General features: G+C 51.1%; 1 protein-coding gene across 1 annotated transcript in view; it reads right to left on the reverse strand.

Moving 5' to 3' along the window:
* LOC144727202 (uncharacterized) overlaps nucleotides 1-20,231 on the reverse strand; it is a 46,032-nt gene that overhangs the window by 14,894 nt on the left and 10,907 nt on the right. The window contains exon 3 of the mRNA XM_078605859.1: nucleotides 17,137-20,182. Within this exon, the coding sequence (XP_078461985.1) occupies nucleotides 17,137-17,272 (136 nt within the window). The 5' untranslated portion in view covers nucleotides 17,273-20,182. The remainder of the gene's footprint in view (nucleotides 1-17,136; nucleotides 20,183-20,231) is intronic.

Consider the following 20,231-nt stretch of genomic DNA (forward strand, 5'->3'; position numbering starts at 1 on the left):
GGCTCCCACATTATTTAACATCTATTTCGACTGCGTAGTTCGTGAAGCCTTCAATAGCTGTACCGGGGGAATTACCATTTGGTACAGATATAATGGGAGGCTGATCGACGCCCGGGTGCGATCAAGGGATGGCTCCCTATTGGTCAACCACGTAATGTATGCCGATGATTTGGTAATAGCTGCTCATTCAGAAGAGGAGTTGGAGACGCTGCTGCTGAGACTGGAGTGTGCCACTAAGAGGTGGGGCCTTACCATCAGCCCCACCAAAACTAAGCACCTGCCTGGGTATTTTGTACCATCGGGCACTCCACCCCCACAACTCCCAATCGGTGATGGGGCAGTAGTGGAGAGAGTGGAGAGTTTCCCATACCTGGGCAGTGTGCTCATGACCGGCTCCAGTTTATCAGCAGAGGTCTCACTCCGAATCAGTCGAGCGGCAATATCTTTTCATCGGTTGCGTAACGCTGTGTGGAAGCTACCTGGTCTGTCGCTCCGCACGAAGCTTCAGGTCTTCTCGGCCACGGTCATTCCCTCCCTTCTCTACGCTTGCGAAACGTGGACCCCCCTAGTGGAGCATCTTCGCCGGTTGGAAACATTTAGGCTGGCCTGCCTACGATCCATCCTGGGTTTAACCAGGCTGGATTGTGTGAGGAGCTCACAAGTCCTTGAAAGATCTGGGCAAAGTCCCATCAGTGAGCTCCTCCGGCAGGCAAGGCTGCGTTGGCTGGGTCATGTAGCCCGCATGCCCAGCCACCGCATGCCTAAACAGCTTTTGTTCGGCCGGATCCAGGGGGCTAAACGGGCGCGGCACGGGCTAGAGAAGAGATGGAGTGATGTGGTACAGGAGGACGTGGAGCTGAGTGGACTTGCCTATGACTGGTACCAGCGGTGTCAAGATCGGCCTCAGTGGAGGAGGCTCGTGAAGGACGCTACTGGGCAGTTGGAGGCAGTCGCCCTCCAACAACAACGGAGGGCGGAGGAGCGACGCTCACAACAACGAGCGGAGCGCCGGGTGGCTAAAGCACAGCAAGTCGGCACAGTAGGGGGCACAGGTGGTGCATCAGCCAGTCATCTCGGTCATCTCGGTCAGTCGACCCGTGGCACCTGGGTCTGCCCCGTGACCTCCTGCCAGCGGGCGTTCGACACTTCACGTGGCCTCAGGGTGCACATGGCCTGGCACAAGCGTCGTGGTGACGTCACCGCCACTTAGTGGCGAATGGCGGTTGTTGTTGTTGTTGTTGTTTGACTTCATGAGAGCTCATCAGGTGAGCCAACGCCCTGCTGCGGTAATGCTGTTGACGCGCAAGATTAATTAAATGGGCGCTACGTCTCCATCATGCATCTGTGCCTGCCACGCACAATGTGCACTCGTTTTTACACATCCCCATCAGTCACCCGGCCTCCTTCTTGAAGTGCATCGTTTTAGCGGTGTTCAACATGAAGCAAAAACTCTGGACCAGTTTCGATGCACAGAAGAGAGTCGAATTGTCTGCTTATATTTATGTCCATAATTGAGTTATTTTTTTGGTTAGATCGCGTAAATATGAATGTGTCGCGAAACCTTGTTGTATATATAGGGTCAGCATGGGGCATGAAAGGGTGAGGTACACCCCACCCCTCACACCCAGCTGCCTTGCCATATTAAAGCAACTGGAGGGAGGAGGTCATAAAGCGCCATTAAATAATACACTCTGGGGCAAAGGGGGGTTAATGACGATCTGGGAAATCTCCAGATTGCCAAAGGACCATATGATACGACCTCCACGGACGTTTTGGACAGTTCACAGGGCAAACGGACATTACAAATGGCGTTTTCTTTAACGGTAAAAGTTCGAAACTTAGCGACAAAAATCAATCGACATTATCGACTGCAGTCTACATTAGTGGCTTGTATTATTACTTATTTTATTTCACCCTTATTCACCTCATATATTGTTTCTTATTGTATCTTTCTATCTATGTGACTTTACCAAAAGAACCAAGGAATATGAATTCCGGCAGTCAAGAAAGCTTAAGTGAAAACTTAGTTACATCTCCAACCTCAGGATATCAAAATAGAACTCGAGAATTAAAGCACGGATCAATGGATACAGACAGGGAACAAAGGTTAATAAAACCCTCGGAATACATGTGGTAAAAACTATGGTAGATCACGAATCTTGGTTAAACATAAACCAAATAATAATCATGAAGTATTAGACCTAGGGTAAGTCAAAAGAGATACAAGGCAAAATAGGTCAATCACACACAACCGAGATAATAGGTATTCCATAGGACCAGAGACTCCTAACCGCCTTTGTCTCCCAACAATTTGACACAACACATGGTTTTATATTCTTAGGTTTTTTCGGTAAAGTCACGTAGGTGTAATAGAGTTCACGACTCTTGGACGCCGGACTTGGAGGCACACGGGTTTTATTCACACAGCACGGTTCTGGCATACAACACTAGAGGGGGTGTCGGCCCCCTCACCCGGCTAGCTGGGGATACACGCGCTAGCTACTTCCTAGCCTGCCACCTAGTCCTCCTCTAACGGGCTAGGGGAGGCTATCTGGCCCGACACTGGTAAGTCGGGCCCGGTACCCTGAGTCCCAGACCAGCGCTGACAAGAGCACCGGCTCTGGATCTCGGGACCACGCCGCTGGCTCGGTCGTGTTCGGCCCTGATAAGGACGGCGAACCAGGGGAGTCCAGGGCTCTAGCTAAGACGTCTTCAGTCTTCACTGGTTAGCTTAACAAGAACCCCGAGCCCTCCGATACATCCCCTTTTATACCCAACCCCCCGCTGAGGGGTGGGGCCCCCCCGGGGGTGGGGCCCCCCCGGGGTGCCTGGCGCGGACGTCGTAGAGAGCACCTCCCCGTGCACTCATGCATAACGGGCTCTCTCTCTAACACCCCTACATCACCCCCCCCCCCCCCCGCATAGCTTGCAGCCGTCCCGGCTGCCAACATACAAAAAAAATGACAATAAAAGCGCATTTACCCCCTGACCGCGCGTGTGCCTCACTATTTTTTAACAATAACAAGAACAACAACAAGAACACAACAAGAACGCAACAGCGAGAAGAGAAAACAACCCGACGCACCCCCCCCCGAATAAATACGAATTCCGTAAAAACAGCCTATATACAATTTGCAGGGAACCCACCACACACACAACACATGGCGAACCCAACATATGTACATCCAATGAGCCGGGAACACACCACCCACACAACACACAATGAACACAACCTATGTACACATCTTCCGGCCTCACAACAGTCTGCGCATTTTAGCGCGCGTCCTTGCAGCGGGCCCCTCACATGGGGTAACCCCGGGTGGCGGACCGTCAGGTGGCAACTGTCCGTCTCGGAGTGAGTCCTCATCCGACGCCGCGTGACCCTTGGCATCCCCAGGAGGGGTGATCGGGCGTGAGCCCGTCACTCCTGATGCACCTGGAGGTGGCACAGCCGGCAAGGCGTTAGGTGAGAGCGACGGAGACGGACCCAGTGAGTCGGTCGACCCCCCACATGTTTGGCCACGCGTGTGTGAAGTGGGGATGTGTACCGCAACGAAGGGTTTTAATCTAGAGGGGTGCACGAACCAACGCCGCTTCCCCCATTTGATGCGCACGCACTGCGGTCGCAAAACCTCGACCACCTCCACAGGGCCCCGCCACGGCCGCACCAGCTTAGAGGAGGTAGCAAGTGGCACCTGGGGACAGTGCAGCCATGCCTTGTCCCCCGGCTTCCACTGCAGCATGTGCGCCCGACCCAGTCTGAGCCGCTCATTCGCTTTCTGACGGCGGTCAGAGTTTTGCATGGCAGCATCCCGTGCCTCAGTTAATTTGGCCAGATTAAATTTTACATGGTCAGCCAATTTAGTTTTACTCTGCGGCGCGGGGATCTGCAGCTGGGCACGAACAGGCGGGTCAGGTTCGCGGCCGTACATGAGGTAGAAGGGGGAAAATCTCGTAGCTGCATGGGGGGCCATTCGGTATGCCGCCAAGACCCCTTGAATTTGCAGGTCCCAATTGGTCTGTGAGTCCGAAACCTGCTGTGACAACATTGACGTGATGGTGCGATGCAGACGCTCGACCATCCCGTCAGTTTGCGGGTGATACGGGGAGGTACGAATTTTCTTTGTGCCCAGGAGCTCACAGACTTGTTGGAGTAGTTTGCCGGAAAAATTTCTGCCCTGGTCGGTCAGCAGCCGCTCTGGAGCACCTTTGTCCAGGACATATCCCTGAACAAAGGCCTCCACGATGGCTGCTGCCGACTGATTGGCAAGGGGCCAGGCCATAGGCCAGCGCGTAAAATACTCCACACCAGTCAACAAATATCTATTGCCCCTGGGGGTGGCGGGGAATGGGCCCAAAATATCCAGCGCGACAAGCTCATTTATTCTGGACACTTTGATTGATTGCAAGGGTGGGTTAGACTCCCGTGCCGGCGGTTTTCGTTGCGCGCACCGAGGGCATGACCCCAATAAATTCCCGACATCCCTCGTCATGCCTGGCCAAAAAAAATCAAGTTGGAGCAAGGCGAGGGTCTTTTGGGTCCCCAGGTGTAGGAGGCGCTCGTGAGCGGCCCACACCACCTTGCCCCGCAACCCAGAAGGGACCACCAGCCGGTGTCGATGAGATTTCCCGTCCCAATGCATCAGCAGACCTTGCACCATCTCCCATGCGTCGGCATAACCCCTCCCCCGCGCAGCACCCCCGACGCGACGACGCCACCCGAGGAGGGAGGTATCCTCCATCTGGAGGCGCCCCCATTCAGTGACGGGCAACCCCAACAGGGAATCTTTTCCCTGTTGTGCGATCGAATTAGTAATCAATGTTTTCGTCGTCGTCGGCGGCCGCCAAGACCGGAACCGATATGTCCCCCGGAGGCCTGCAACGTCCAGACCCCAGGAGGCATGCACACTCGGAGGTGGTTGGCATGCGCGACAGAGCGTCCGCATTGGTGTGGCGAACGCCCTTACGGTAGGTGGTTTCAAAATCAAAGTCCTGGAGAATCTCCAACCATCGAGACAATTGTCCCGATGGTTGTTGAACTCGCAGGGCGTACTGTAGTGCCGCATGATCTGTGCGGACGGTGAAATGCCGACCGTACAGATATGGGCGATACAGTTGGATGAAATAGACAATTGCCAACAGTTCCCGACGGGTGACACAATATCTTTGCTCCGCAGGAGACAACACCCGACTACCGTACGCGACCACCCGTTCCACGCCGTCAACCACCTGGGAAAGCACGCCCCCAATACCCGTGTTGCTCGCATCGGTGTCAAGCAAAAAGGGCTTAGAAAAATCGGGGTAAACCAAGGGAGGAGCTTTCACCAGAGCGTCCCGAAGGGAGCGGAAAGCAGCCTCCTCCTCCTGTCCCCAGTGGAACCGAACCCCTTTTGATGTTAAAGCGTGTAGGGGTTTCGCAATCGTCGCAAAATCTGCGACAAACCGTCGGTAATAGGACGCGAAGCCAATGAAACTCCTGACCTCTCCGACCGAGGTGGGAGTCGGCCAGGAGCTGACGCACTGCGTTTTGGCGGGATCGGTAGCAATACCTGAGCGTCCCACGATGTGTCCCAAATAACGCACCGATTCGTGTAACAGATGACATTTTTGGGGTTTGAATTTCAAATTAGCAGCCCGCATCTTTTTGAAAACCGCCCGCAACCTCTGGAGATGTTCGTCAAATGTTTTACTAAAGACGATAACGTCATCCAAATAAATCAAGCACGAGTCCCATTGCAATCCAGCCAAAACTAATTCCATCAAACGCTGGAAAGTTGCTGGCGCTGAGTGGAGTCCCATCGGCAACCGGTTTAATTGGAACAGGCCGTGCGGTGTACGGAAAGCAGTTTTAGGCTTTGAATCATCGTCCAGAGGAAGCTGCCAGAATCCCGAAAGTAAATCCAATGTGGAGAAGAATCGCGCTCCCGCCAAGGCGTCAAGCGATTTGTCAATCCGTGGGAGCGGGTATGCGTCGGCCACCGAAATTTTGTTAAGGCGCCGAAAATCAACGCAAAACCGCAACGAGCCGTCCTGTTTCTTAACTAGGACGATCGGCGCTCCCCAAGGGCTGGTGGAAGGAGAAATGATGTCGGCGGCTAACATGTTATCAACAGCCGATTTGACATGGTCCTTTTCGGCGGGACTTAACCGAAAAGGATTCTGGCGTATTGGCGCGCTGTCACCCGTATCAATATGGTGACGCAGCAGATGAGTGCAGCCAAAATCGTATTTGTCCCGACTGAAAACGTCGGAAAATTCCCGCAGTAGTGTTTTAAGCTGTTGACGCTCTGAATTTGACAGGTCCGTCGATCCCGCACAAAGCGCCTCGAGCCATCCTTCATCGCTGTCCGAATGTGGTCGCGGCGCTGGGACAGCGCTCACGTGATTCGCGACGGGTTCCTCACAGGGCACCGGCGTTGCGTGAGCAAGCACGGTCCCCTGTGGGACCACCACCGTCTGCGAGCCCACATTGAGGACCGCGATGAAGGGGTCTCCGTCCCCTCTTACTATGGTCTGGGCCGGAAGTAAATGAGGTCCACTAACCCCGGCCCTAGACGGCCCCAGCAGAACCCCCTGGGCCCCAATGCCCTTAGCGAAGGGCCGCCGAAGTTTCAAAGGAATCAACATTTGTGCCCCCGGAGGAACGCGCACCGTTCTATCTACGAACGCCGGCACCGTCGCGAACGCCATCCGACTCGTAACGGGAGATGGCAGAAACGCCATGCGTCGGCCCGATGGGAGCTCAATGCATCCCTGGTCGATTAATATCCTAATCGGCATTTTGGCCAGGAAGTCCATCCGCAGCAGGCACGGAACCGCCAGCGAGGAGGAAACAAAAATCGGCCCAGACAATTTAATATCCCCGATACAAATTTTGGCTCGAATTTGTCCAATGATGCCAAGTGAGCCCCCATTAGCAGCATAGAATGGCACGTTAACGGGCATAAAAGGACGGCTCTGGACAGGGAGAATATTGTAAATCAATTCCGAAATAATGGTCGCCGATGCTCCCGTATCGACCAGGATGCGCACCTCAACCCCGTCGATGTGCCCCACAACGGCAGACGACCCCGATGATGCGGCTACAACACGATGGGCCAACATGGACCACTGGCTGGGTTCGATATGAGTACCCAGAGTGGTGCGTGTTGGTGCGATGGTGCGCGATATCGATCCCCCATTCGCTGCGGTGTTTGAGTGTGTGACGGGCGTGTGCGTGGGCCAAACATGAGGGGTGCCGCGACTCGCCGGGTTATGATGACGGAGCTTGGGAAGAGGGCCGGCGTCCCGTCGAGGTGTCGTCCCCTGCTGCCGAGGAGAGAGGCACCCCGAGGCGACATGGCCCCGGATGCCGCAGTTGTAACAGCGCGGGAGCGCTGGCGAAGACGATGGATGGTCGAGATGGCCCGAACCGCCCCGGTCCGCCCGTACTCCCGCTCCCTGCTGCCGTTGATGGTCGATGGCGCAAATCTCTTCCGCCGTGGCGGTCCAGCAGCCCCCAGCTGTGTGATCTGGTCCAGCATGGCGGCAGCGGCGTACAGCAGCTCCGCCAGCTTAGCGTGCGCCTGCCTCAGCCCCTCTGTCGACGGCTCTCCATTCTCCTGTTGCTGCGGTGTGGACGCATCCGACCCCGACTGCTCCGTGTTTTCTTCAGCCGTCCCGGGCTCCCCGACTGCAACGGTGTCCTCCCCCTCCAGTACCCCGACTCGAGCTGTCCGGCGCGTGTCCATGTTCGTAGATCTTTACTTCTGACACCAGATGTAATAGAGTTCACGACTCTTGGACGCCGGAGTTGGAGGCACACGGGTTTTATTCACACAGCACGGTTCTGGCATACAACACTAGAGGGGGTGTCGGCCCCCTCACCCGGCTAGCTGGGGATACACGCGCTAGCTACTTCCTAGCCTGCCTCCTAGTCCTCCTCTAACGGGCTAGGGGAGGCTATCTGGCCCGACACTGGTAAGTCGGGCCCGGTACCCTGAGTCCCAGACCAGCGCTGACAAGAGCACCGGCTCTGGATCTCGGGACCACGCCGCTGGCTCGGTCCTGTTCGGCCCTGATAAGGACGGCGAACCAGGGGAGTCCAGGGCTCTAGCTAAGACGTCTTCAGTCTTCACTGGTTAGCTTAACAAGAACCCCGAGCCCTCCGATACATCCCCTTTTATACCCAACCCCCCGCTGAGGGGTGGGGCCCCCCCGGGGTGCCTGGCGCGGACGTCGTAGAGAGCACCTCCCCGTGCACTCACGTAGCCCCGCCCCCACTGTGTTTGTTTGCCATAAGCTGCCATGCATAACGGGCTCTCTCTCTAACACCCCTACATCGGTAAAAAATTAAAATTAATAAAAGTAAAATAAAAATAAAATAAAAATCACGACGTTTCGGAGGCAACACAAGCCTCCATCTTCAGGTGGAACCGTCACAGCACGATAGCTGTATCAAGTAAGAGAAATTCCAAGAAAACAGTCCTTGTATATATACTGGTTGACGGTGGGAGGAGCCAAGGTAGGCCCTGGATATTTTTATTGTGAGGTTCGGTGCGGCTGAAGCACGCTGTTAGGAATGAGCCTTTGTTGTGTAGACTGGTTTAAATCGGAGGTTCCAAGAGTTGTTAATGTGCGGCTGATGTAAAGGTGCGTATTAATGGGACTGAGCCTTTTGTTATGTAGAGGTGGTGCGGCTGAAACCGCTGCCAGGAATGAGTCTTTGTTGTGTAGACTGGTTGAATCAGCAAAACTGATTTTTCCGCCGTTGCCGATCATTGCTACAACGCTGTGGGCTCTCATGAAATTGTCTTTTCCGAGACCAAGGTCAGGTATCTCAACCGATCCCGCCAAAACGCGTTGTGTCAGCTCCTGGCCGACTCCCACCTCAGTGGGGTAGGTTAGGAGTTTCATCGGTTTTGCTTCATATTACTGGCGGTTTGTCGCAGAGTTCGCTTCCATCGCTAAGCCGTTACATGCCCTAACGGCAAAGGGGGTGAAGTTTCATTGGGGGCCAGAAGAGGAGGCCGCCTTTAACTCTCTTCGGGACGCCTTGGTGGGGGCCCCACTGTTGAGTTACCCCGATTTTTCTAAACCTTTCTTGCTCGACACGGACGCGAGCAATACGGGGATTGGGGGCGTGCTTTCCCAAGTTGTTGGAGGCGTGGAGCGCGTAGTGGCTTATGGTAGTAGAGTATTGTCTCCTGCCGAGCAAAGATACTGCGTCACCCGCCGTGAACTGTTGGCTATTGTGTTCTTTATTCAACAGTACCAGCCATATCTGTACGGTCGGCATTTCACCGTCCGTACAGATCATGCGGCATTGCAGTATGCCTTGCGTGTTGACCAGCCATAGGGCAATTATCCCGATGGCTGGAGATCATTCAGGATTTCTATTTTGAAACAACATATCACAAGGGGATTCGCCACACTAATGCCGATGCCCTGTCACGCCTGCCGGCCACTTCGGATTGCACTTGTCTCCTGGGCTCGGGGCGCTGCAAATCTACGAGCGACGGCCATGATCGGGTCCTTGCTGCCGCCGCTGAGGTACCTTCGAGCATTGGCCCTATTGAAATGGGAGGGAAAGATTCCCTACTGGGGTTGTCAGGTGTGGAGTGGGGGCGCCTCCAAATGGAGGATACTTCCCTCTTGGCGCTACGGCGTCGCGCAGGGGAATCCGGTCAGGGGAGTTCGGGCATTGACTCATGGGGGTTGTGCCAGGGCCTCCTCATGCATTGAGACGAGACGATCCGCCGCCAGAGGCTGGTGGTGCCTTCCACATTGAGGGGTAAGGCTGTATGGGCTGCTCATGAGCGGCTCCTGCACCTGGGCACCCACAAAACCCTTGCCATGCTCCAGCTTAATTTCTTTTGGCCGGGCATGGCAAGAGATGTGGACGATCTCTTGCAGTCCTGTACCCAGTGTGCTCAATGGAAGCCACCAGCAAGGGGAGCCAGCCCACCGCTCCAGTCTATTTCGGTCACCCGGGTTAATGAGCTCATCGCTCTTGATATTTTGGGGCCGTTTCCTTCCACACCTAGGGGTAATAAGTACCTACTGGTTGGCGTGGAATATTTCACGCAATGGCCTATGGCTTGGCCCCTCGCCAACCAGTTGGGAGCAGCCATTGTGGAGGCTTTTGTCCAGGGCTATGTCCTCGACAAGGGCGCTCCGGAACGGTTGTTGACCGATCAGGGAAAGAACTTCACTAGTTCCCTTTTACACGAGGTGTGCAAGCTTCTCGGTACGAAGAAAATTCGTACCTCCCCATACCACCCACAAACGGATGGGATGGTAGAACGCCTGCATAGGACTATTACGTCCATGCTGTCCCACCAGGTATCTGAGTCCCAAACCAATTGGGACCTTCAGATCCCGGAGGTTCTGGAAGCCTACAGGATGGCTCCTCACGCGGCAACCGAATTCTCGCCATTTTTTTTTATGTATGGCCGTGAAGTTGACCCGCCTGTCGCGACCCAGCTGCGCGTTTCCACACCGCATGATAAGTTCAAATTGGCTGACCATGTTAAACTTAATATCCTCAAGTTGGCTGATGCACGGGAGGCGGCTATTCAAAACTCTGACTCTCGCCAGAAGGCGAGTGAAAGGTTGAGATTGCGCCGGTCGCACACGCACGAATGGCACCCGGGCGACAGAGCATGGCTACACTGTCCTCAGGTGCCATTGGCTACCTCGTCTAAGCTGTTGTGACCATGGAGGGGCCCCGTGAAAATTGTGCAGGTTGTGCGGCCCCAATGTATTCGCATTAAGTGGGGGAAGCGCCAGTGGTTCGTCCACCCTTCACGGTTGAAGCCGTTCTTTGCGCCACATGCTTCCTCTCCTCACAACTATGGCCGAACAAGTGGGGGGTCCACCGACTCCTGGAGGGCGGGTTCACCATCAGCCTCTGCTCCGCTGCTAACTGTTCCGCCTTCAGGGGTCCAGAGACTGACGCCCTCTCTGCCGCCAGCCTCCCCCGAGGGGGTCAGCGCAGGCTCGTCCGAGAAGCCGGAGGGCCGTGCACCTGAACTGTCAACACCCACCACCGGCCCGACCGGGTCGGGCCCTTGTGACGGGCCCGCTGCACGGACACGCGCCAAGATGCGCCGGTTGTTGTGAGTTGCTTTCCGCGCATGTTCCGCTGCCGTGGGGCTCGCTCACCTTTTGGGAGGGGGTGGGAAACCACACTCTGTACATATGTCTTTGCATGTTGGGGTTGGGGTATTTATAGGGGACCGTCGGTTGTTTTTGTTACCCTTGTTATTGTTACGAGGCACACACATGTTGACTGTGTTACGTCTTTATTGTTGTTGGCTTTTGGGGAGGGGGGTTTCGCAGCCGGGACAGCTGTGGGCTCTACAGGGGGGGGTGATGTAGGGGTTGTTACGGGGAGAAAGGCGGACAGAAACACAAGGGTGTCTGCACCCACACACGGGTGTCTACATCCACGTCCGCATCGGTTAACTCTGGGGGGCCATGGGGGCGCTGTGATCCCCCATAGCCCCACCCCTCGGAGAGGATTCCTATAAAAGGCGGGGAGCCAAAGGGCTCGGGGCTAGTTTGTTAGAAGCTTACCAGTGAAGACTGAAGACCGGCAGAATAGGCCCTGGAACTCCCCTGGCTCGCTGTCCTTGTCAGGGCCGAGCAGAGCAAGCCAGTGGCGCGGCCCTAAGAGCTCCAGGACCGCTGCTCTTGTAAGAGCACGGCCTGGTTAGCTGGGTGCCGGGATCCGTGCTTGACCAGGGCCGGATCAGATAGCCTCCCCTAGCACTCATAGCGGAGGACTGGGAATAGGACAGTCAGGGAATAGTGCTAGGGGTGTTTCCCATTGAGCACGGGTGAAGGGGCCGTTACCCCTTCAAGTATTGTTACCGCCTTTTGGTTAAATAAAAGAATGTGCCTCAACTACGTCGTCTGTCTCTCTGAGAACTCACTACACTTGTGCCAGACCAGATATCGATACCACTCAAGGTGGCAACACTTCAATGTTGCCATTTTATTTGTTACACCAACAGAAGTAAAATACAACGTGATAACCTTTACAAATGAGTAGCTGTTTAAATTTGTCTCGCAGGAAACCTGTTTTTGCACCTATCGCAATCATGCCTATTTGCCCGGACGTTACAAATAAAACATTCCAAAACATCTGCTGTTAATTAAGACAATAAATAATTGACAAAATGGATGTTTGTCCCCAAGGCATGTATTTCATACATATTATTGCATGTATTCACGCTTGTTCTTCAATTTCAGTGACTTAGTGAAGTCTGGAATAGATTGGCGCTATCTGTTTTCCTTCTGTTTCTAGCAGCTTGTTTGTTCATGATCATTTACTGGCAGGTGAGGCAAGTACTGGTGGTTCTGTATTATTTATGTTCAGTAAAGATATCTCAAGTGCTAACTTTACTCTCAATGTATTTTGTATGTACCTGTTAAGATTATTAGTTAAGGCAAAAATAACTAATTTTGTTCAGTTAGTCAATTTTGATATCTGTTGATATTTTGCTTCTATAAATTGTCAACTTTCATAACATGCACACAATTAATACCAATAACTTTGTTATTGGTAATAATTGACGATTAAAATCATAAAAACTAACTATTTATATTTTATAAATAGTTAGTTTTTACGATTTTATACAAACTTCGCCAAGTAAACAAAGCCTTAAATTAGCGTTTTTTAGCATCTTTCATCGCAATTTGTCTCCACATTTAAACAAATAACCTAGTTGTATTGCATATCACTGAAAAGCTTATTCTCTGGAATAGATGTCTAGCTTAGTCATATATGGCTATTTACTTTGCTCTTATGGCAATAAGAGGGGGAACGCAAGTATAACGCTCAAATCTCATTGCTACTTGCAGCACAATGCCAGAACAGGAATTGCGATTTTATCAAAATGACATTTTTCATGCCGAGTTTGACAACTCATGTTTCATACTAGGTAAAGCCACATAATTATACATACTGCTTCCTACTTGGAATAGCTAGAAATGTTCGGAGGAATTTTTGATATCTTTTGTCATTTCCATTTTACGTGGTATTATATCTAAAAAAAATAGGCAAAAATCTTGTTTTTTAACATGTGTCAAGTGTATTTTAACATAATTAACTGAAAAAACTATATTTTGACAAAAGCCTCTGTAGATTACAAACCAATTAGTTATTGATCATATTAAAACAAACCAAAAAGTTCTGACTTCATCTACTAAGTCAATAATGTGTTTTACATAATATGCAAGTGTGCATATTTAATGAGATAACACGTAATATGCATAAATGAATGGGGGAAAGTCACAAAAAAAAGAAGTATATTTTTGTGTCTATTCATCTGGTAATTTTTCATTCTGATAAAAGGACAGGAATTTGTTTTGCCTATTCACCTGTAGTAACTCTCCTTAATTTAGTTAAGATTAGTTAAGATTAATTTAACCCTTAAGCAATGTTAGTTTTGCTTTTGGGTTGTAACTCTCTGCTGCCGTCAATGTGTAACCAAAGTACTGAGAGATTAATTCAGGTTTTGCATCAAAGTAATAATGATTTCTGATTGTACTGTATGATGCAGGTGAAAACCGACTGAATATGGCCACTGGTGAACAAGCAAGCAACAACCCACTACCAAAGCGACCATGGTTGGAGTGCATCAGCCACTGTTTTGATGCGACAGATAAGCTGGTGTCACCACAAAGTGGTTACTCCTGGAGAACTCTGCTCAGGGCAGCTCAGATACAAAATCATGCACCAGTTTTGGAAATGGCAAAAGACATTCCTGAGGGACAGATTCCAGAAATCTACTACCACAGAAAGTATCGCAGTATCTTCACTATGGAGAAAGTTCTTTATGGCATCCTTGCAAAAGAAAAGAAACGTGCCAGTGGCTCTGCTGAAGAGAAATAATCTAACAGCTCGACATGCCCCAAGTATGTCTAGGACTTATGACGCAGAGTGCATATTTGTCAGAAAACCAACAAATATGCCAAGGAAAAGAATACGAGAGAAGTACTGGTACAGTGTCAAGAACTGCGAGCTGATGTAAAGATCAGGAGTGCAGCCACAAATAAGACGGACAGCAGAATCCTTGCCATTGTGAGTCGAGACCTTATAGCAGCTGAAGGGCACTACCACAGGTCATGCTGTAGACTGTACACCGAAGAGGTTTCCAAAGAAGAGGTTGCCAGTAATGAGGATAATGATGCTGCAGCCCAGTACGAAGCTGCTGTGAATCAGTCATAAAATGACCTGTTCCTCTTCATCAGTGTAGTGTGGTAAAATACGCGGTGCACACTGTTGGCTGAGGGCAACCGAGGGCAAGCAGGTGCGCGTGTGCAACTTGAGGTTGCACGAGCAAACCTCCCCCTCATTAAGGGGAGAAACGGCTGCAGACGGGGTCGGCCCGGGGTTGCACGCTGACACCGAAGGTGTTGCCAGGGAGACGTGCAATGAGGGGTGATTGATGGGCTGACAGGCGCCAACCTGTCTGGCCCTAAAGAGACACAAGGGAGGAGCTGGATAATTGGGAGGAGGATATAAGGAGGCACGTGAGAGCGGAGCGAGAAGTCTGGTTGCTGGGACCAAGGTGACGACATCTCGCCACTGCCGTTCAAGCCAGGGATGATCCCCCCGCCCGGATCGGACGAGTGAGTGGGTCTGAGGGAACGTAGGCGAGGGCAGCAGCGCAGAGTGAGCGAAGCTATGTGCGAGCTCTGTGTGAGCACTGCTGATTGCGGAGCCTCGAGTGCGGAGCTACCGAGAGCGGGAGCTGCCATGTACGGAGCCTCGAGTGCGGAGCTGCTGTCTGTGTGCGGAGCTGTGAGTGCAGAACTGCTGAGATGAAGAGCTTCCGCATGCAGGTTAGCAAGGTGTAAAGTAGATAGGGGAAGTTAGTTAACAAAAGTGACCGTATAGACAGAGAAAGGAGTGCCTACAACTGGTGCAAGAATAGAGTAACAAAGTATAAGCAGGTGACCTGTAACAACGTGTGCGACTGAGTGATTTTACAAGACACAACATCAGGATGGAGCTTTTTGGCAATCCTAAAGTGATGACAATGACTGATCTCATGTCTCGACTGGTCCCTTCAATGAACTCCCTAGGCATTGTCCAAGTCAAAGAATCAACCAAGAAGCACATAAGGCGAAAGCTGGAGTGCCGTTGCTGGAGCCTTGCACATCTTCCCTGATGGGAAAGGAAAACTCCTTCTCTATCCAGATAACCTGTCCATGAGGGAACTTGCCAAAGAAAATCAGTCCCTCAAAGTGGAGCTGCAGACCCTGACAAGTGTCGGTGCTCAAGATGTTATAGCCAAAGCAGCCATCAAATTGAGAGAGGACATCAAGAGTCAAGTTTCTGGTGGAACAGTGAAAACTCCCACGATACAGAGAGATGCTGCATGGCAAGGTTATGTACATGACCTGTGAGGAAACCTGCTACAAGTTGACAGAAGATGTGTGAGGAAGTAGCAGAGCTGCACTCCACGCATGAAGAAGCTGACACCCGTCTGCTTCTGCATGCATTGCATGCAGCAAATGTGGGCTCAAAGGCAGTTATTATCACAGCTAAGGACACTGATTTCATGGTGCTTTGTCTTGGCTTCCAGAAGGACATCACCTGTCCCATCTACCAGAAGTGTGGGATACAGAACCGCACACGGTTTGTCATTATCAGCAAACTGGCAAGGTCATTTGGAGACAGCATCTGGGACAGCCTAATTGGCTTACACGCCTTCACAGGATGCGACACTGTCAGTGCATTCGCCAGTCGAGGGAAGCTGAATGTCCTGAAGATGGTGAGAAAGGACAGTTCCTGCCAAGATACTTTTAGTCGACTGGGGCAGTCATGGAATGTGAGTGATGAGCTGTTCTAGAAAATTGCAGGCGAACCATGTGGTGCCAAGCCCTACTGAGTATGGATGGACAGGCAATGATGGCAAGCTAGTTATTTACTGGATGTGCTCCCCACCCACTCCAGATGTGGTCTTGGAACTGCTAGCATGCAAGTGTGTGCATTCATGTAAAATGCCAAGCTGCACGTGCCTGTCAAATGGACTGACATGCACAGACATGTGCAGGTTACAGACCTGCAGTAACCAAAAACTGCAGGGCGATCCAGAACCTGACTTTGAACTCGGGAAGTCAGATGACGAGATAGACGAGCAGTTTGATGGGTGACACAGGGTGGCGATTCTGATGGTATTACTGTGGTAGTCGCAGTATATACATCGATGCACAGTGTGGTGAATCCGGACTTGGTTACCATTGTTAACACCATCCAAGTACACACAGAGCTTGATAACAATAATGTAACCTTCTTCACATATACCCATCACTAACGATATATATGGGATTACACATATATCATTGACTAAGTATGTGCGAATGTCAATGTTTATAATATTCAAGTAGTTCTAAAGTTCACTATGCTATTCCTTATTATCGTGTGTTTTCATTGTGCATTTAAACCAATAAAGACCAGTTTGTGACCTAACTGGCTTTGGTCTATGTAGTTTTTCAGTAATGCTCATTTCATCATTCCGGACACCTGTCAAAGGTTATGGGTATAAAAGTCATGGTAACTACAACTAAGCTGCCACTCCGCAAAAGTTATCATATCAGAATATGTCCCACACACATGGATGATTACACAAATCATGACTAGACTTTGCCACCTCAGATGGTACCAATAAGTGTTTTTTTTTTGGTTTGGGCCCATAAACTATACCTCTCCCCTCTCACCTCCATGCACTCTCCTACCTCTCCCCTCTCACCTCCTCCACACACTTTCCTACCTCTCTTAAAACTAAAGTCAGGGCGAATTCCTGCTGCTCAAATGAGCCAACGTGGCATCGACGCTCATCCGCTTACAGCCATCCTGAGCTGGTGGTGGAAATTCCACATTCCTATAGGCGGGAGCAGATCTCTCCGTAGGGTAACCACTGTTAACTTCCCTACGAAAGGGTACTCATTGTTTCCACCCCAGAGGGAGGAATGATTTGCCGAGTCAACAACGGCCAGGATTTGAACTGACAACCTCGAAAGTGCGAGCTGTCCGGCCCATCACAGCAAAGAGCTCAGAATGAACGTCCCTACGAGCAGCCAGTGCAGCAGCGTACGGCCGTGGTGATGCATGGGGCGGTGGGGTGGTGGAGGGCTCACCCTGCAGGCTCGTCACCTCCGTGTCGCGTTCCCTCTCCGCTTCCTCCAGCTGCTGTCGCAGCAAACGCAACTCGCGCGATCTCTCCGCTCCGTCACGCTCCCAGCGGCCGCTCCGCTCCGCCATCTCCCGCTCCATCTCCCCACCCTGCGACTGCACCCCACGGGCACACCACCGCCGCTGCACTCTCCCGGGGACGCCACCACGACCACAGCACTCCAAACACACCGTAACCACTGCAACCCCCGTTCATCCCACTACACATGGCCCAGAAGCATCAGCGCGTCTGCCGGTTGTTGCAGGGGTTCGCGGTTCTAATTCCGGTAGACCACCCTGGTCAATACCGCGGGTATGTTAACCATAACATACTACACACACCATCTGCTTTTACAATGGCCGCTAATGATCCCCTGGTGTCATTCGGGTCCAAATTTGCCAAATTCGGAAAAAAATACCATCAAATTACTCAATTGGGATTAAGCACAACAGCAGCGGCAATCATCACCCCCTGATGGCAGACCGATGGCCGCTCAAAGGCTGAGTGCCGAGTCACCGCGTGCCACACAGGGACAGCTGCCACCTGGGGGTGCCGTTCGAATGTTTGAGATGGTGAGGCTTTTTGAGTTGCTCAGGCACTTGGGCCCCACATAAATTATTAGATGAGAGATTATAGCAACTTGAGAATTGTTCCGTTTTCCTTTAACCCCTTTCGGGAGAGAGAGATTCAGAGCAGAACGGCCACCACAGAACCGGCACTACCAACATTTGCTCGAGCTATGTGGTCCAATATCGGGATGTTTGGTCAACGTGAAAATCTATTGCTGGACAAAGGCTTTCCCCATGCCGTGTGAGGCCATGGGAGTTAATTCACCAAAATATCCTCACCATCACGCTCGCATGTTGTTGGTGATGACGGGGAGCATAGACAGTGGACCATAGTACAGCAGAGCAGGGCCCTATTATCCAATAGGCCACAGTAGGCACTGTGCCTAGTGCCTACGAAAGCTTAACGGCCTACGGAAATAAATGTTGACCATGTTATTTTACATGGATAAAAACATGTTTACAAAGATATATTCTTGAATAGATATATTCAAATAGCAAAGATAAGCACAGTGTAGATACAAAAAGTCGTGTCAGTCGGTTTTTTTCTCATGAGGTAGAAGAGATTAACACCGGAGATTAATTCTAGATTTGAAGTTTTCATGACTGCAAGGATCCATGCTCTTGGTTCTTTCGGTAAAGTCACGTAGGTAAAGAAAATAATAAATAAAAATAAAATAAAAGATCAAAATAAATAAAATTAAATCACGACGTTTCGATTGCAACACAAGCAATCATCATCAGGTGTGAACACCACAGCAAGAAATTTTATACTAAAGTGGGAGAGATGCCAGGAGTCTATATAAGTCAAAGAGGTGGGGAAACGGAGGGGGGATAGGGAGCGAGAGAAGGCACCTCGTGGACACCAGGGACTGGGGTAGTAGTAACACGGGCAGCAGCAGTACCAAATGGAGTTATCACTGAAGGCCTACGAAACGGAAGTGCCTAGGGCCGACAAGAACCTTCATCCGGCCCTGCAACTGTGCCCGCTCTCCTGTCACCCGACTCACTTTTACTGAAATAGCTGCGGATGATTTTAACACCGTATACAATAATATGTAGGCTATAATTATGCTGTATGTCGTTTTAGTTACAGCGTGTATTGGGATTAAAGGAAGACAGTCTCATGGTGATAGTGATTTAATAATATAAAGATCTAAAGGTACAACACTCACAATTGAGCAATCGTGCATCTTGCTTTCATGCCGGCCCCATTGCTCTAGGATTCCCACAAAGGGGGGTGATCACTGATCGCGCAACTTTATTGATACAATAGCCAGATGCCTTAGTCGGGGCTTGGTCCATGGTAGACCGCAGCTAATTTTTTATTAACAAACAAATAAAACCAACTGTTAACATGTTACTTGTGTTTATGTTGATTCGGGGCCCCCTTGCGGCCGACTGGGACCCTATGCGTCGCGTAACGCTGCCAATTACAAGAACCCCACCCCATGGTTGCGCCTCTGTAATGCAGAACGCAGCGCAGTGAAACGTATTAAGCTGCACTGCCCCCTGGTGCCCACCACGAAGCTTCGCAAGCAGCCGCGGCCTCTCGCAGCGGTTTTTATGATGTGTGGTGGTCGCTCATCCAAGCAGCGATCCAGGGCTCAGTTCTGATTTGCTTCCCAAGATGAGACGCGTAAGCGCAGATGGGCGACTAGGAGATGTTAACTCCCTCGCCTGGTATGCAGGAGGTCGTGGGTTCGATCCCGACCCTGATGCCGCCTGTATATTTGGAATTTGCATCTCTCCGTCTCCTCGTGGTCCCATGGATTTTTCTCTGGGTTTTCCGAGTTTTCCCTCCCCATTTAGAATCTACATCACGCGTTTAGAATATTTGCCAACTATATATTTCCACGTCATAGGCCACTTTGTTATGCTATCATTTGTGGTCAGGTCGCTTCGAAGGAAAAAAGTGGGCCTCACCTGGCAAAGAAAAAAATTGTTTAGTTTAGATTAGAGGTTCTTAACCTTTACTGTAGCCTTGCACCCATTTGGTTCTCATTCGTAAATACATTTTTGCAATGTTAATAAATACATAAGTTTGATAAAACAAAGTAGTTGTACTTACGTACCCGTGCTTAATTTGTATTTTCAATTATTTACTTTCTAAAACATTTGGTCATGTCTCTCACTCCCAGAAAGGGCATCTCGCACCATCAGGTTAAGAGCCACTGGTTTAGATGGATCACTGCAGATCCCGCGAAATTAACCTTTGTGAGTCGCGTGAATTGTATTCGTAGATCCAGGCTTACTCACCTGGAGCAAGGAGACATCAGCGCGAGTCATGAAGCGTCATGCAGACTACGATGCGGTCTCTTCAAATTCCGAAATACCGAAGGGGCGGGGGGGATACTGGACTCGACGCACGCTTGGCACCCAACGACGCACCTTCAAAAACTCAACTTCAGTTTTCACCACTTGGAATAACGCCGACGCCTGTTTCTGTAAGCACGACATAGAAGCGTTACGTACATGTTGTGCTGTGAAAAAT

This window comes from Lampetra planeri, chromosome 25, assembly GCF_965212315.1.
Source record: "Lampetra planeri chromosome 25, kcLamPlan1.2.h2, whole genome shotgun sequence".
Classification (NCBI taxonomy): domain Eukaryota; kingdom Metazoa; phylum Chordata; class Hyperoartia; order Petromyzontiformes; family Petromyzontidae; genus Lampetra; species Lampetra planeri.